The 17583-nt window shown below is 31.6% G+C and overlaps 1 protein-coding gene across 1 annotated transcript; it reads left to right on the top strand.

Annotated features, from left to right (window-relative positions):
- The first annotated feature begins 5573 nt into the window (after positions 1-5573).
- LOC104899756 (AP2-like ethylene-responsive transcription factor ANT) lies at positions 5574-14489 on the top strand. The gene is made up of 9 exons (XM_010687016.3): positions 5574-5933; positions 6867-7437; positions 7871-7953; positions 8140-8148; positions 10853-10941; positions 11544-11617; positions 11759-11809; positions 12912-12988; positions 13887-14489. Exons 1-9 carry the CDS (start codon positions 5735-5737, stop codon positions 14279-14281), a joined length of 1548 nt encoding a protein of 515 aa, XP_010685318.1. The 5' UTR covers positions 5574-5734; the 3' UTR covers positions 14282-14489.
- The last annotated feature ends 3094 nt before the right edge of the window (positions 14490-17583 follow it).

Genomic DNA, 17583 nt, shown 5'->3' with positions numbered 1-17583 from the left:
TAACCGTTCAATTTATGTATCTGTTATTGGTTGATCTTTAATGTAAGTTTAACTTTTGGTTGTGCAAAAGTTCAACTATTCAATCCATTATTATTTTTATTAAGCATGCAAAAATGAGGAGTAGCCATTTAATCATTTAAGTTTTGATATTAACCAAACCACTTGATCTCATTTGTAGTTTTTCCATATGACAAAAAGTTGTATACAACACACCTTGCCTCTTTGTCCGATTCTAGTCCTATTTCCTGCTCGAGAAGGGTCGGAACTCGATTCAGGAATTTCATTAGACCTCGGATGCGCTCTATGTAAGAAGAAATGGAAGATTACATATCATTCCTAGTGTACAACACCTCAAAGAAAGCAGGCGGAGGTAACTCCGACTTTCAAAAATGAGTTTTGGATTCGTGGGATGGAAAGGATTTGAAATTTGAGTTCTTCACACATTTCCCTTTATTTTAATTGAAATTCTTTGCTACTTCTTGCCTCTACTTCAATGAAAGTCAAGATGAGATTTTTGCAGCAAGGTAGAGCTTCCATGGTGCCAACATTTACAATTAAGGCCCAATCCTCTGTTCACTGCGGTTAGGATTGGTTCAATTAGCCACGTTCCAGCTAAAAGCTAGTCGAAGCCTGCCTTACGAGGGAGAATTCCCACGGGTACTAGTGATTGTGCGCTTTCCTATTGCTAGAGCGCTTTCCCAGTGCCAGAGCCGACTCCTGAGCTCCGAGGGAACAAACTGTGTTTAGAACCTCAAACTAGTTATTAGGCCCGGGCTATGTCCCGAGTAAGAAAATTTTCATTTATTAATATTGTACTTTGATATGATAGTACTAAATACAACTTGGTCTAGTGGTTAAAATTTAAGTACATGAACTTGAGGTCACGGGATCAAAACCTATACTATGCACTTTCTAATTTTTTTTATTGTACATGGATTTCATGAACTAAAACTCTCTAGGGAGAGCGCCACGTGGCACCGTTCCTGGTTTACGCACGCCTTTTAATATATTAGTATAGATTGTACTTGAAGACAGGAAGCCAGAAATTGAAGATTCAAAGCCTCCAGATATTACATTAGTTGATGGTGTGACGTGAGTTACTGGTTAGCATAAATGAAGTTATTGATGTATAACCACACTATTAGTTGATAGTGCGACGTGAATTACTAGTTAGATATATGAAATTATTGATATATGAAGGCTATAATAGGAATATTGATATTACATATATGAAATTACAAACAACACAAAACAAAGTTTTTGATATAAACACCGTTACTTATAATACGATACCATCACATAAGCGTGACGCAACAAGAAAAAAAAAACGCAGTTAACATTATGCTAACCAATGATCCCATTTAATTCCCCATGCTAGAAACGAGTTGTTGGTTCTATATAAATATAATGAGTTGAGGAGGCAATCAGGCACCTCCTTAAGCCCCATATCTGTTCAGCTGATCCCTGACATCAAGGCCACCAACACCAATTTGCAACTCTTCATTGGCACCTTCTTTTGCTCACTAGTAACCTACGTTTTTTTTCCCTTTCGTTTTTGGCTTCTTTCTATTTAATATAATCCAAATTTGGCCTCTTTCTATTTAATATTATCCAAATTAAGGAAAAAAAGTGTGAAATAGTGGACCATCAAACATCAACACAATGCTAATTTGACCACTTCCTCGTTTTATTTTTTTATCTAAACTTTTATATACTTCTAATAAAAATAAAACTAAAATTGATTCTATTGTATGATTATGGATCACAATGACGGATCTTAGGCAAAAATCTAAAAGGGTCAAGTTCGAATATATGACTTCTAATATTTATTATTGCTATTATATTATATAACAAGTTTTTTTTACGCATGGTACACCTAATTTACCAGAACTTAGCTCCGACTATATCTAGATCGACTCAGGTCGCACACTTGTTTATGATAAACGAGTCTTTTTTCAATAAGATTTTCTGCATACAATATGCCTCAAACCCAAGAATTTCTTTAAGCGACGTTATGTTTGGTTGTTTGTCACCTAAGCCAACTCTTATGAAGTACTAGTATTTGGAATAAGTATAATCTATCAAAGAAATCTATGAGAGGCCAGGCCCCGCCAAGCATCAGCTGTATCTCAGCCATACAGTAGTCTATGAAAAGTACATATCAAGCGGTAATTTTCCAAGAGGATTAGTGTAGCTATTCATTACTGACGGTCTAAATTATAGGTGTCTACAGGCTAAATATAGACGCAGACACAGTGGATAAAATCTTCCCACTCGCTTAGAGTTACAGTTCTCTGTTCTTTCAATTTTTGTTGCTGTCTGCATTATTATGGCTACACCTGCAACAACTGAAACGGGAAAAGGGAGAGCCGGAGAGGGATATATCAAGGAAGGAACGGAAACCAAGATTATTTTCATTGTTGTCTCGCAAAGGCTATACATACACTCGTTGCAAAATATGGACGCACTTACATTAGGTATATGTTATTATTATAAAGAGTTTTTTTTGCCAGAAAGGACCTAATAATATATAAGTTTTGTAGGGAAAGATCTAATAAAATATAAAGAGTTTTTTGTCGGAAAAGACCTAAAAAAATATAAGTTTTGCGGGGAAAGATCTAATAATTTTTTTTTTTGTCAAAAAAGACCTAATAAAATACTTTTGATTGTGAACAGGAACCACTTTATGAATTTCCGGCCAAATTTACCATTTACCGAGTTGATCCTTTTTCTAACCCCTAGTTGACTCTTTAATGTTTTGTTCCTATTTTAACTGACCCAAACATATTGAATTATCACACTTTCCTCCCCACAACGCAATCTCCATTAAAGGGAAGCATCAACCTATTCGATCTTATCCTACAACCTTCATCAAATCCAAGGCATTTTTTGCTTTTCAAATTTTTCTCTCTCAATGTTTAAGGGTTTTTGAAATTTAAGTATCCTATTATACGTTTTTCCCAAAATCGCAAATTAGGATTCTTAATTTTACGGTAATTTCTCTTCTGATCTCCTCCTAATTTTATGGTAATAGCAACAAAACATTAAAGAGTCAACTAGGGGTTAAAAAAAGGGTCAACGTCGGTAAATGGTAAATTTGGCCGAAAATTCATAAAGTGGTTTATGTTCACAATCGGAAGTATTTTATTAGGTCATTTTTGACAAAAAAAAAATTATAGGTCCTTCCGCACAAAACTTGTATTTCATTAGGTCATTTCTGACAAAAAACCCTTTAAATATATATTATTACTAAAAATATTACAAACTTTTACAATATTTTGACAAATAATTTTAATTTTTAATAATTTATTCTTTATTTTTGTTTAAAAAATCTGTTTTATGAAATTTCTTTGTTTAGATTTGTATGAATCCTTTGTTTAAAACTAAAGAAAAGAATTGTAATTTTTTTTCCAGATTATTCATATATAGCTTCATCTTATTCATCTTCACCATTTTTCTACTATTGATTTCTACTAAATTATCCTGTCTTTTTCAATTATTTAATTTATCTGTAATAATAATGTTATATTTTCATCTCTACCATGTAACAAAATTCAATTCCAAAATATAGTATTTCAATTGTTTATGTATTATGTAAATTCCAGTATCGCTGAATAACAAAATAGGTTTAAATGATTGTAAGTTTGTAATTTTTTTAGTAACAGTATACTCTCATTTTGGTAGTAACAAATACAAAACATATACATCTTAGTAGTAACACATACATTCAGGCCCCGTTTGGTAGGGCGTAAAAACGTTTTCCCAGAAAACTGTTTTCCTCCACTTTCAGTTTTACATTGTTTGGTTGGCAAAAGAGTGTAAAATCATTTTCCCTTGGGGTAAAATTATTCTTCCAATGATGGAAAACCATTTTCCTTTCAAAATAAAGGGAAAATTGTTTTCCTTATCTCTCTTGTACACTTTTCTCACTACCTCCTTACTTTTCCTTTCATTTCATCATTTTCCTTACATGAAACCAAACAATGGAAAACTAATTTTGGAATTGTGTTTTCCATTGTAAATTATTTTCCATGAAAATTATTATACACTGAAAATGTTTTATGCCTTACCAAACGGAGCCTCAGTGTATGTGTGGCCCATATACACCGAGTGTATGTGTATCATCTCTCTTGTTCTCTACTCTTCATCACTTTATTAATTTGCAACATTTTTATTTTTAAGGTTAAAGGTCATGAAACTTTTGAGTGCATTACTCCCTCCATCTTTTTTTAGTTGACACATCTTGTCATTTTCGAGTGTCTCAATTTACTTGTTACATTTGTTAAATATTTCTACTTTTAGTATGCGGTATCCACATATTATTTACCTTTATATCCTTTATTTTGTCTTTAATGTACAAAAAAAACAACTACTTTATGCTTTATTGCCCTACTTTTCAATGATCTCCACATTTTCCTTTACAATTGTGTAAAAGTAAATTTAGCAACTAAAAAAAAGACAGAGGGAATAATTTTTATTGTTTTGGGCTCTATACAAACGAAATAAAGGAAAATGATAATTATTACTTTTTTTTTTAAGAAAAAATTATGTCCAACTAAATACACTCTTTAATCTTTAAAAGATGCATTTTAATCGTGTTATTAAATAGTTTCAGGATCAATCAGGTGAAGCAAGTTTAATTATATGTAAACATAAACTAAATCAACACTATTTAGATCCAATCAGGTTTGGTGATATGTAATATTTAGCCTTTTAACATTTAATTATTCAAAGGAACATCTATATAAATATTTGCTAATATAAGTCTAAACAATTAATATGAAGAACTAATAATATTATTTCATTGAAGAAAATCTTTGGTCGGTTAATTCTTTGCCAACAAAATATCTTCTCGAATTACCCACTTATGCTTATGGTCTCACACAAACAAATAAATAATAGATTAATAGTAAGTTATAATACAAGGATAAATGGATAATTAATTAACATTTTCTTTGCTACCAAATTGTTTGCAATAGACAAAGGGAATGTTCTCCCCAACTTATTTTCAGTTCAGTTCAACTTTAGATAATATTTTTACTCTCACATATCACTATTTATTTCAGTTCAGTTCAATTCATTTCAATTCAGTTCAATTCATTTCAATTCAGTTCAATTCAGTTTAATTCAGTTTAGTTCAGCTGTTTTATGCCAAAGAGAACATGCCCAAACTCCTTGTCAAATAAAGCAAACTCACTAGTTAGCCAACATCTAATTACCAAAAAATTATTTTTATGAAATTGACAAAATATCAAAATTATTTGTAATTCTAATTTTTATTAGGAAATTAAGTCAGCCTAAGGGCTAACCCCCTACAAGGCTACTAGCCTGTAGGAAACACCAACACATTGGCTGGTAAAGCATGCATAACATGCTAAGGAAATACCCCAGCATAGTGCTAGTGGTAAGGATCGAACCCCTGACCTTAAGAACCAAGAGGGAGCGCTCTACCCACTTGAACTAACTTCTATATCCTTATTTGTAATTCTAAATAGGCTTCATCAATCTCTCTATCTTTCACACTTATGTATAAGAATAACTGTTAGATATTTTACATTTTCCAAACTTTATTATGTTGTCAGATAATTTGAAAAGGGAAGAGGACTAGTTTGAAATATTTTGTCTTTCATATTGGGGAGCACTAGATTTATAATCCTGAGTGGCAGGGTGTGGGGGTCAATTTTGCTGCCTATTTCTTAGAAGTTTGAGCTCCTAAACACTTGCAAAAACAAAAATGAGCAATTGGTTGGGCTTTTCTCTTACTCCACAACCTCACTTACAACAACAACAACAACAACAAGTAGAAGAAGTAGAAGAAGCAAATTCAGCAACGCCGCATAACGCCACCTCTTTCATGCCTCTCCACTCCGATGGCTCCCTTTTCACTTCTCACTCTCTTCATAATTTCCCTTTTTCTTCTTCCAACCATCAAGGTTAGCCTTTGTCTCCAACTTTAATTGTTACATCATTTGTGTTATTACTCGTGTAACATGTCAAGTATCTGGATAAGATTGTACATCTACGGCATGTTTGGTTAGTGATACTAATTAGTGGTAATGGTATTGTCTTTTTCGTGTAAGTTTATGAAGACATTGTAATGTTAGCATTCATGTTCATTAAATCTAACGTCAAAACATTTGTTTTCTTTATAGATTTTTATTACCAACCAATATCACCTTCTCCTCAAGTAGTAATAGATAATAATGAAATTTTAGGAAAAAAATAGGTGTTTTGTGATAAAGTAGCATCATCATGAATATTGATATGAAAATACTTACATGTACAAATTTACACTATAAATTATTATCATTACTACCATTTAATATCATCAACCAAACAAGCCGCTAAAATTTATGAACATTAATATATTATTCTTGTTAACAAGGTCTTGCATGGTCTAGTTAGGTAAATTATTTAGAGTTTTATCAGGATGTATGACTTAGTTAGACCACCACCTTTTTAGTATTGAACTTTGAACTTTTTAAGTGTTTTTTGCATACGTTTCATACATTGACTTTTCTTTTTCTATTTCTGTAACTTTTACTTTTGTCCAATCTTTATTCAACGTATAGTGTTCTACTCATGTGATACAATAATTCTTGATTACTAATGCATATGACTATTAATTAGACTATATTTACTTTGTTTTTAAGGAGAAATAACCATCATCTCTCTTATTTAACCAACTAAAATCTAGCCAAACAAAGTTCATCATAATTAATGTTATATACATGATTAATTGATTATGCTTTGTAAATTTTTTTATAGTGTTTGCATGTATGTATGCCTCTTAGTACAAAATATATATAGTGGTAAAGGATTCATTATATTGATTCCTAATTATGTTTATTAATTTTGCAAATTAGAGTGGAAGTATGAAGATGATGAGCACCCAAAGCTAGAAGACTTTTTGGGATGTTGTTACTCAACAACTTCTCAAGATCAAGAGAACAACAAGATGATTATCAACATGAATGCACTTCCACAAGACCAATTTACCACCTCAAATTTTCTCCAAATCCAAACATGCCCTTATCCTCCTAATAACTCTCAAAGAGAAGAATGTGAAGGTGAAGGTGGAAATGCTATTCTCACTGGTGGTTCCTCACAGCAGTCAGTACAACCACTTTCATGTCACTACTCTTCTTCACCCTTTGATGATGGTGCCGCCATTAGTGAGTTCAAATCTTGGCTTAGACAAACACAAAGTCAGCCAATTGTGGGACCCATTAACACTTCTTTAAGTGGTGGCAACCAAATCCAATCACTTTCTCTCTCGGTCAACCCTATGGTGGGACCCTTGGATGAGGTGGTTGTGGTTGATACTAAGAAGAGAGGACAATCTAAGTCACTTAGTAATGGTGGTAGAGAACTTGTTCCTAGAAAATCTCTTGATACTTTCGGACAAAGAACATCACAATATCGCGGTGTTACCAAGTACGTATGTCTTTCTCTGTCTCAAAATATCACAAATTATTGCCCTATCTATCGATAAAAGCGACATTTTAATACATGCATCATTTGACTTTTTTTAGGTCAAAATTTATTTTCCTATCTATCGATCTTTTCTTCATACATTTGTTTTTTCACATATGAGTATACGTATTAGAGTTCTATTAAAAAGTTTATATTATAAGGATATTCAATGGAACAAATATACTTTTAGTAATAACCGATACTATAATGGTAAGAGATGTGTCTTTAAGAGACTTTAAGACAACTACCATCTATTATATATATTCGTTAAAATATGGAGGGAGTATTTGTGTTAGAGATGTATATATATGCAAGTTTTATGGATACAAGTATTATCTTTGTGTATATATCTTTTGTTGCATGTGCTTGTTTTTCACATGAAAATTTTGATTAGGCATAGGTGGACAGGAAGATATGAGGCCCATTTGTGGGATAATAGCTGCAGGAAAGAAGGACAAACAAGGAAAGGAAGGCAAGGTGGGTAAAATATACAAGGAAAAAAGAAACACAAATTAAATTTTACAGACAATTTCATATTTTCATTGATTGGTGAATGATGGTTATACGTTTCTATATCTGGAAATCCATGTGGAACTAACTAACTGTGCCTTTTTTTCCACATATTTCTCATTTTCTGGCTTTTGGAATTTTGCAACATTGCAGTTTATCTCGGTATGTGAAACTTCCTCTACTCTATTTGGACTGTTTAGATTAGTTTTTTAATTTAGTAAATCATGCACTATGATTGACATATTATTACTAATATGTTTGATATAAATCAACTGTTACAATACTACTACTTCCTCTGTTTTTTTTTTTTACTTGCAACAGTTTGACTTTCACACTTGCCAATACATAATTTCAACCATCAATAACTTTAATTACCGATAAATAAAAATTATAAAAAGTATATATTCGGAAAGTATACATTCAGACGAATCTAACAAGATCCCACATGAATATGTTTTTCCTTAACTATAAATCACCAAACACAAACTAAGTAGAGTTGGTGAATAGTGTAAAAGTCAAACTGTTGCAAGTAAAAAGAAACGCCGAAAGTATTTGGTAAAGAAAAGTCATTAAAAAATATCAAACAGTTTCTTTGGCTGTTCAGCTACATAAAAAACCTTAATCCAATGAAAAAGTTATCCAATAAGTTATTACTGAACTTTCCATAGTACTCCTATCAAACTAGTGTCTATGTCTAGTATATATTTCGTGTAGAGGTTTATTGGAATGATGCATTGATGTAATGAAATAATGTTGGTAAAAATATGAATTTTGATGCGAAGTACTCCCTCCGTCTTTTTTTATTTGCTACAAGCACTTTTTTACAAAGACCAAGGAGGGAGTGGGGACCATTGACATAAATGGAATTAACAAAAAAGCAAATAGGTAAATTGTGGGACCTATGTATTATATATGGAAACATTTACAAATCAGAAGGGAGTGATGACAAATTTGTAAATAAAGTGTGGGACTTATGTACTATATATAGAAATATTTGCAAATATAACAAATAAATTGAGACACCCCTAAATAGCAAAATGTAGCAAATAAAAAAAGACGGAGGGAGTAGTGTTTTCGACTGTAGAATTGTGTTAGTATGGAAATTGGAAAGTAGTCTATAGAAATCACATCATAGCATCAGTGACTTGGGTTTGAACTTTGTGTACTTTTATCAGTCTTTACTCTTTACCCTCTTTTGCATCTAAAACCGGCTTGAATAGTTATGAAAAGTGCTTCATGTACTTAAATTGAGTACTTTTCATAGTTTATAATTTGATGTAAACTAATATATAATCTATATTATTATATTAAAAAGCGTTCCTAAAAATGTATATGTCTCGTGTCACCATGTCTCATTCGGTAATATTTTATCCACATCTTTTTCATATAGTAAAAACAAAGAAGAGATCCAACCATCACTCCACCATACTGCTATTGCTTATTTATCAAAAATTAATGATGCTATATGAAAAGAAAACTTTTGAAATCCATATAATGAATGAGATGTCTTTTTTAAATGAGTATGAGATGACTTAGTTAACTACTACTAAATTGTACTCCCTCCGTTTCCTAAAGATCTTCTCTCTTTCCGTTTAAGGTTGTTTCCAAAACATCTTTCCTCTTTTACTTTATTCCTTATTTGGCAAAACAAATTTCCCTATATACCCTCTCATGTCACTATCATATGATCCACCATTACATTATTAATTCAATTTTACTCCCTTTCTCTCTCCTACTTTAACCCCTTTTTATTTGTTTATTTATCTTAACCCCTTTCTTTCTCCTACTTTACTCACACCATGCCCCACACAACTTGATTTTTCTTGGTATCTGTAGGAACAGTAAGTGGGAAGATCTTTAGGAAACGGAGGGAGTAGCATAGAGAAATATGAGGCATCGTCAGGACCTAAACACTAGTGTACATAGAAAAAATTGTTAAAAAGTGATTTTATTTAATAAGACAATAACATTTATTTTCATGAGTTTGTCTTATAAAAGATCGCCTATTTTTAAATTAAAATTAGGCAATGGTAAGTCCAATATTAAAAAGAGAATTAGCCCAATAGTGAGTAGGTTAATTTATCTTGGTGACTAGTTTAATCAATTTAGTTATTAGGTCTATTTTTATTTTAAAATGAGACCGTCTCTTTTAATATTTTTTGTATTTTCATATATGTTTAAGAAATATTTAAATAATGCAAATATTAAAGTGCTACACTTAATTACAAATAGAGGAAGTATGTATAAAATTTTCCTTCCATTATAGAAAATAGCGTCACATAATAATTGTTGGATACTTCCTACGTTTCATTTTAAATGCAACAAAAGAGTATTTTTTGTGAGATATAAAATATTCTTTTGTTACATTTAAAAGGAAATGAAGGAATTATTTGTTTCTTTTATCTTTTTTATGGTATTGCCAACTACGGTGGGAGAAAGAGACTAGTATAAAATTGTGACTTTATGATTGAATCACATGCAATACGATGCTGCGATGATTTTCTAACTTTACTCCTTATACTAATATAGTAATAATGTAATATACAATGGAATTAGTACATGAAACCATGTTGTTAAGTTTCTACTTTTGGACTACATATTATGAGAGTTTAACTTAGAACTTATTTTTTTTGACGTAAAATAGCTGAACTGAACTGAAATAAATAATAATATGTGAGAGTAATAATATTGTTCGGAACTGAACTGAACCAGCCCTTAGTGAACCCTTTAAAAACTGCTAACAAAGATGCGCCTAATTAAACTACCTAATATAACCATTTCAAGCTGAAAAAGTTTATGGTTGATCTGCATTTATAAAAATAATACCCTTACTAAATTAGAAAGTTGCATTGTTTGTCTATATCAGGTGGCTATGACAAGGAAGAAAAAGCAGCCAGAGCCTATGATTTAGCAGCACTGAAATACTGGGGCCCAGCTACTCATATAAATTTCCCTGTGAGTTATTAAGTCAAACACTACTTAGTAAAGCTAGAAGTACATCTTTGAGCTTGTCTAAACGACTAAACCACTATTTGGTGGAATCTTACAACAGTTCATTAAGGACACGCTGGTAATTTCATGTATTGGACAATTAAGTTGTTATCAAATAGAATCAACTTGATATCAAGTTAGAATTTGATACCAAATTTTTAAGTATATTGACACCAATTTGACTATATTTTGATCCTAACGATGTGGTATCAATATAGAATTAAGATGGTATCAAAATTGTAACTTGGTACCAACTTAACTCTATTTGCTTTAATTTGACAGCTTGACTATATTTTGGATTTAATTTTACCTTTTCAACTCGTGAAATTACGAGCGTCCTCTTAAAGACTCCACTATGATGTTGCGAGCACTTTTTCATATATCTATATATTAGAAATAGACATTAATAACTAGTGAAATTTGAATTAGTTATAAGAATATTTTTGTACATTATCTATTTCTAGTAAGTGAATCACCTAAGAAGTACATGTAATATTTTTCTTATTTTAATTAACCTGTTGACTTAATTTTCTACTTTCCCCTTTTTTTTTATTCTGTATAACCAGATTACTGATTATGAAAAAGAACTCGAAGGGATGAAGAACATGAATAGACAAGAATTTGTCGCCCATCTGAGGAGGTATTTGTCTTTTCCAATTTCAAAGTTTCCAAGTCTTATTATTCATCAATGAAAAGCTGCATTTTATAGTACAATATTCTTGATTTTGCAATTCAATATCAATAGTTATTTTTGAATGTTTTGTGACGTATTTTGTGACAGGCAAAGCAGTGGGTTTTCAAGAGGAGCATCAATATACAGAGGAGTAACAAGGTATGTATTTTTTTTTGGGTGCATAGCAAGGTACTCCCTCTTTTTTTTTTTTTTTTTTTTTATCTTTCTCACTTTTCTGTGCACATCTTCCAACGCATATTTTTAAACTTAAATATCTTTCATTATATGTTAGTAAAAATTATAATGATTGAATATTATTAATGTACTAATTGAGACAAATCAAACAAGATTCCACGTGACTATATTTTTTCTTATAAATTGAAATAAATTGAGAAGATTTTCTCTAAGTATGAATAGTGCCAGGATTCTAAGTGAGAACAATAAAAAAAGAAAAACAGAAGGAGTACTATGTATCACCAAGCTCACTTGGTGGAGGTGGTGGCCGGGGAACTCACCTTGTCACAAGTTCGAACCTACCTACTTAAACTTAGGCTATGTTTAGTTCACCTGAAATTTTCTAATCTGAACTTATTTTTTCTGATCTGATCTGATTACAAGATCTTATCTTTTAGATTTTTCTCAATATATAAGAAAAAATATAGTCATGTGGGGTCTTGTTTGATTCGTCTCAATGAGTACTTTATTAATATTCAATTATTATAATTTTTACTAATATGTAATGAAAGATATAATTATTTTTAAATATAAGCATGATCTGAATTGATCTGATTAGATCTGAAATAAACAAAAATAAGGTGAACTGAACATAGCCTTAAGTAGGAATTCTTTTATATCCCCTATTCTCAAGCTATGACCTGAGCGAGGTGTTGGTTCAGTAAAATCTTTCTTCTTACTAATGGAGTAACGGGTCCCCAATGGGGGGAAAAGTATCATGTATTTGTGACAGCAGACCAATTAAAAGTCCAGCTTCAATAATGTAGTAATAATCATAATAATCCTAATCATGATTAAATTCTTGGTAGTTCAATAATAATAATCCTGCAAAATTTGCAGCTTTTGTTATCAATCATTATTTTCAATAATAGGGTAAAAAGGATGATCTAGCTCAATAATAGTAATACTATGCATGTGACAATTGCATTTTAGGTAAATCATTAAAAGGAAATCCATGAAAATATCTATCATCTACTTTCCTCTTACTTGCTAACTTTGTTTTTGTTGGTTCTTTAACAATTAACAGACATCATCAACATGGAAGGTGGCAAGCTCGAATTGGAAGGGTAGCAGGCAACAAGGACTTGTACCTTGGCACTTTTAGTAATTTCTTTTCTCTTCTCCTACTACACCTTTAATTGCTTCTTCTTTAATTATCAGATTTTATCTATTGCTTAGTTTAATTTCACTAACATCTTTAAGGCACCGTTTGGTAGGGCGTAAAATGTTTTCCCGGAAAACTGTTTTCCTCTATTTTCAGTTTTACATTGTTTGGTTGGCAAAAGAGTGTAAAACCATTTTCCCTTGGGGTAAAATTACTCTCCCAAGGATGGAAAACCATTTTCCTTTCAAAATGAAGGGAAAACTATTTTCCTTCTCTCTCTTGTACACTTCTCTCACTACCTCCTTACTTTCACTTTCATTTTCCTTTCATTTCATCATTTTTTTACATCGAACCAAACAACGAAAAACTAATTTTGGAATTGTGTTTTCCATTGTAAATTGTTTTCCATGAAAATCATTTTACACTGAAAATATTTTACGCCCTACCAAACGGAGCCTAAATTGAAATACTTCCTCCGTTTCTTTTTACTCGCTACACTTTTCATTATGAGAAATTTCACGTTACTTGTTACACTTCTTTTTTAGGCAATAAACTCTCTCTATCTCTCTCCCACATGGGTCCCTTTTCTTTTTACTCTCTACCTCTCTCTCCTCCAAAAATTGCCTAGAAGTCCGTGAAATGAGAAGTGTAGCGAGTAAAAAAAAACGGAGGAAGTACACTTTTTGTTTTCAAAAGATGATTTATCGACAAACGTTGTATTTGATTCAAAAAGATACTTAAACAAAACGCCTTGAGACGTTAGTTAAGCACTAAATATATTGAGTTAAGAGCCTAAAAGTTCTTTAATAAATTAAAATCATGTAAATCAAATGCGATCTAAATTAAAGCTGCTAGATGAAAATTTAATGTTGACATCATATGTATTAAACATGTTAGGCACACAAGAGGAAGCAGCAGAGGCTTATGACATAGCAGCCATCAAGTTTAGAGGCACAAGTGCAGTAACCAATTTCGACATAAGCAGGTACGATGTCAAGAGAATATGCTCGAGCTCGACTCTCATCGGAGGCGATCTAGCAAAGCGAGCATCACCCATTAAAGACTCGCCAACGACTCCACCTCCGGCCATCAATGCCGGCTCAGAAGAGGAAGAGTACAACAATGCTTGCTCTCAACCACTTGCTATCACAAATGGAAGTGACAATGCTTCAGATGACATGCCTAGTTTAATGTATAGTAACAATAGTCAACCTGGTGTTGGTGATCGCCTAAGTACGCATCATAATAGTAATAATCTGGGAATTCTACCAATCTTTGCTTTGTTGGAATGAATGAATTATATTAGACTGTAATGTTGGACAATTTACTAAAGGTTTAACATAGGAATTAAGTTAAGTTGGTGGTGGTAGTTTGTCTAGTAAAGATAGTAATTAACAGAAGCTGTCAATTGTGTAGGAATTTAATTGGTGGCCTGGACTTGCGTTTGTGCTTCATCGGGTACTTGTAGCGTGATAATACATGGATTGGATCATTCTAACATGTTCTTTTGAAATCAAAATCTTATTTTTTTTTTATTAGGAAATTAAGTCAACTCAAGGGCTAACTCCTATAAGGCTATGAGCCTGTAGGAAACACCAACACATTGGCTGATAAGGCATGTATAGTACGCTAAGGAAATATCCTAGCATAATGCTGGGAATAAGGATCGAACCCCTAATCTCAAGGGTCAAGGGGGAACGCTCTATCCACTTGAGCTAACTCCTATCCTTTAAATCAAAATCTTATGTCCCACTGTATTTTTGGGTATCATTTGTGAGCAAACTTCATTTTATTGGTTAATAATATCATTGTAGTCCATCAATTTTTATTTTAATTACAATATAACACCATAATCCGTCAATAAAAACTAGTGACACATAGATGGTATTCAAAATATGTTACACAAGATCTGAAATCACTCTTTCTTTTGTATTTGTCTTTAATTGTTTGCTTGAATTTTATTTTTTTTGATTTAGAATTTCAAAGACGTATTTTTTACTCTATGCCAACCGGCACTTTGAACAAATCTAAGATTATTAATGGGGCATTGCTTTCCAACTTCTTTAGGATGCACAAGGTCTCGCAACCTTTTGTAACTTCGTCATATATTTTCTCTGTTTTTTAATAAAGGCATCATATTGGTTGGACCCACTTGATGTCGATGTACAATTTTGTTCTATAATATATTTTAGGATTTTTTAACTATAATAATACAAATTTTTGTCTGTTCTCTCGCAATAATTCAAACTTTTTATTATTTTTAATAATATAAACTTTACATCACAAATTCCTCCAGTAGGTCAAGTTGACTTGTAACCTGTAAAACAAGTCAAAAAAAATTACAAAATGATCTTTCTTCTTTCTCCCTCCTCCCCAACCAACCACCCACCCACCTGAACCACATCAACTTGTTACCTTTTAGAACAAGTTAATAACCGGTATTGTCCTACTGGAGGAATTTTGATCAAAAGTTTGTATTAAAAAAAATAATCAAAAATTTTTATTATTATGAGAGAACGGACAAAAGTTTGTATTATTGTATATTATTAAATTTTGAAAATATATATTAAGATCAACCTAACAATAATTAAGATAATGATATTCATATTTACAAAATAGTAATTAAATATAGTTAAATTTGATAATATCCAAATAGTGTGAAAAATCGACATGATGTACAAATGAATGAAGTACTTTGTCAAAAAACTTATAACTTTTTATGCTTTTTTATATTCATAGATTTAAGCTACTCTTGTCAAGAATTCTACATACAATTCCTCCCTTTTGAAAAAAAACACATACAAATTTTGATTTTTTGGGTCAAAGTTTGTAAATTTTGATCATAAGTTTTTTACTAATAGGATTTTTTTTTTGACTATGTAAGATTTTAAATATTTGATTTATTTTGATTTATATTTTTCTTTATCAACTTTTAACAATGATATTTATCAACAAATAATTTAAAATATTATTAGTTGAAGAGATATCTTAAAAATTATAAATAATCAAATATTGTATGTATTATAAAACAAGAAATACTCTAAAACAAGAGGAGAACTCTTTCTAAAAACAAAAAATGAAAAATAAAGTTGGGGAAAAATCTATGTAGCATCTAGTACCAACTGAGGAAATCTATTGTTGGTCAAATCCATACACTGAGACAAAGAAGTTGGAGGATAAATCAAGAGATCAATATCGACCTCTCCCATCAGAATTCAAAGTTTTTTCTGAATCCCGCTTGTGTCCTTTTGTTTTTCTTTACCTCTTCAGTCATTTTAAAAGCTTTCTGACTGCCTCCCTTATTTGGGACGTAGTATCTATTCATCGAGCAGGTGGCAGGGAAGGCCAGGAGCCCACAACCCTATTAGACATTTCTACAAAGAGATAGAGTATTAATTATCGCTTTAAAATTTCTTAAAATTACATCGTGATCACTTTTAATTTATTATTTTACTAAATTTTTTCACCATCCGCCACCACTTGTCACTATTTACTCTTCCGGCCACCCGCCACCACTCACCTCGTAAAAAAATTGATTTCAAGTGGGACTGGAGGTTGTAACAATCGATGTGATGGCAAGAGGTGGTGGTTTGGGGAAAAAACAAAGGAAGGGTAAAGTTGGAATTTTTTGATGGGCGCGTGATAATTTTAAAATGTTTTGGATCAATATTTAGCATTCCAATAGATTAAATAAGTTTTGGGGAGGTAGGTGTTTAAAATTCCAATGGATTAAATATATTTTAAAACTTAAAATTATTATACACACTCAATTTGCATATGGTCATAGTAATTTATAACTAATACAAAAATTTTATAGATTTTTATTCTTTGACACAACTATATTAGATGTCCTCAAAGGTCAAAGCCAAAAGTTTGCTTTTGCAAAAAAAATTGTGAATCATTTCTTTACTTTCACATGCATTATTACTAGGGGTGGCAATGACTCGAAATGTTGGTGAGTCGAGTTGAGAAACTCGATACTCGACTCGAAAACTCGTGAGAAACTCGAATACCCAATCATCAATATTACCTAGATTCAACATTTTTCTACCTTATTGTTGTTTGTGACGTGAGACACTTGACACCTACTCGAAATCTACACGGTCAAAGCTCGACTCGGTCAAAACTCAACTCGAATGAGCTTGACTCAACTCAACTCAACTCGAAATGCGAACGAGTCGAGTCGAGCTAGCTTGAACTCGACTCGTATCATTATTACCTCTATGCATTACATCAAAATACAATAAAACAAATTGAAGATTTAAAGACAATCCGGAAATATAGCTACTTTTGAGTCATCTAACCCAAAACATTGAACCTGCAAGCAATGAAACATTCATCAACGAGTAGTGGTCAATATAACATGTGTTTCATTTGACTTGAGCAATTTTCTTATGAACTTTATCTTGTTATGATATATTATGTCTTGTATGACCTATTACTTACAAGTGTTTTGTTATTTGGATATTGTGCCCTACACAGTGTGAAACAGTACTTTCATTCTTGTGACCAACAATATAATTATAGAAAATTGAGATGTATTAGTTATTTGAATTCCCTCACTACTAAACTGTTTTGTTATTTGGATATTGTG

This window comes from Beta vulgaris, chromosome 7 (assembly GCF_026745355.1).
Source record: "Beta vulgaris subsp. vulgaris cultivar EL10 chromosome 7, EL10.2, whole genome shotgun sequence".
Lineage (NCBI taxonomy): Eukaryota > Viridiplantae > Streptophyta > Magnoliopsida > Caryophyllales > Amaranthaceae > Beta > Beta vulgaris.
This window is presented reverse-complemented; position numbering and strand designations above follow the sequence as displayed.

What these genes read in the sequence shown, in the direction of transcription:
- LOC104899756 (XM_010687016.3), top strand. Translation starts at nt 5,735, where the DNA reads ATGAGCAATTGGTTGGGCTTTTCTCTTACTCCACAACCTCACTTACAA. An exon ending in TTCTTCTTCCAACCATCAAG is followed by an intron (nt 5,934 to 6,866) that starts GTTAGCCTTTGT and finishes TTTGCAAATTAG; the next exon opens with AGTGGAAGTATGAAGATGAT. An exon ending in ATATACAGAGGAGTAACAAG is followed by an intron (nt 11,810 to 12,911) that starts GTATGTATTTTT and finishes AACAATTAACAG; the next exon opens with ACATCATCAACATGGAAGGT.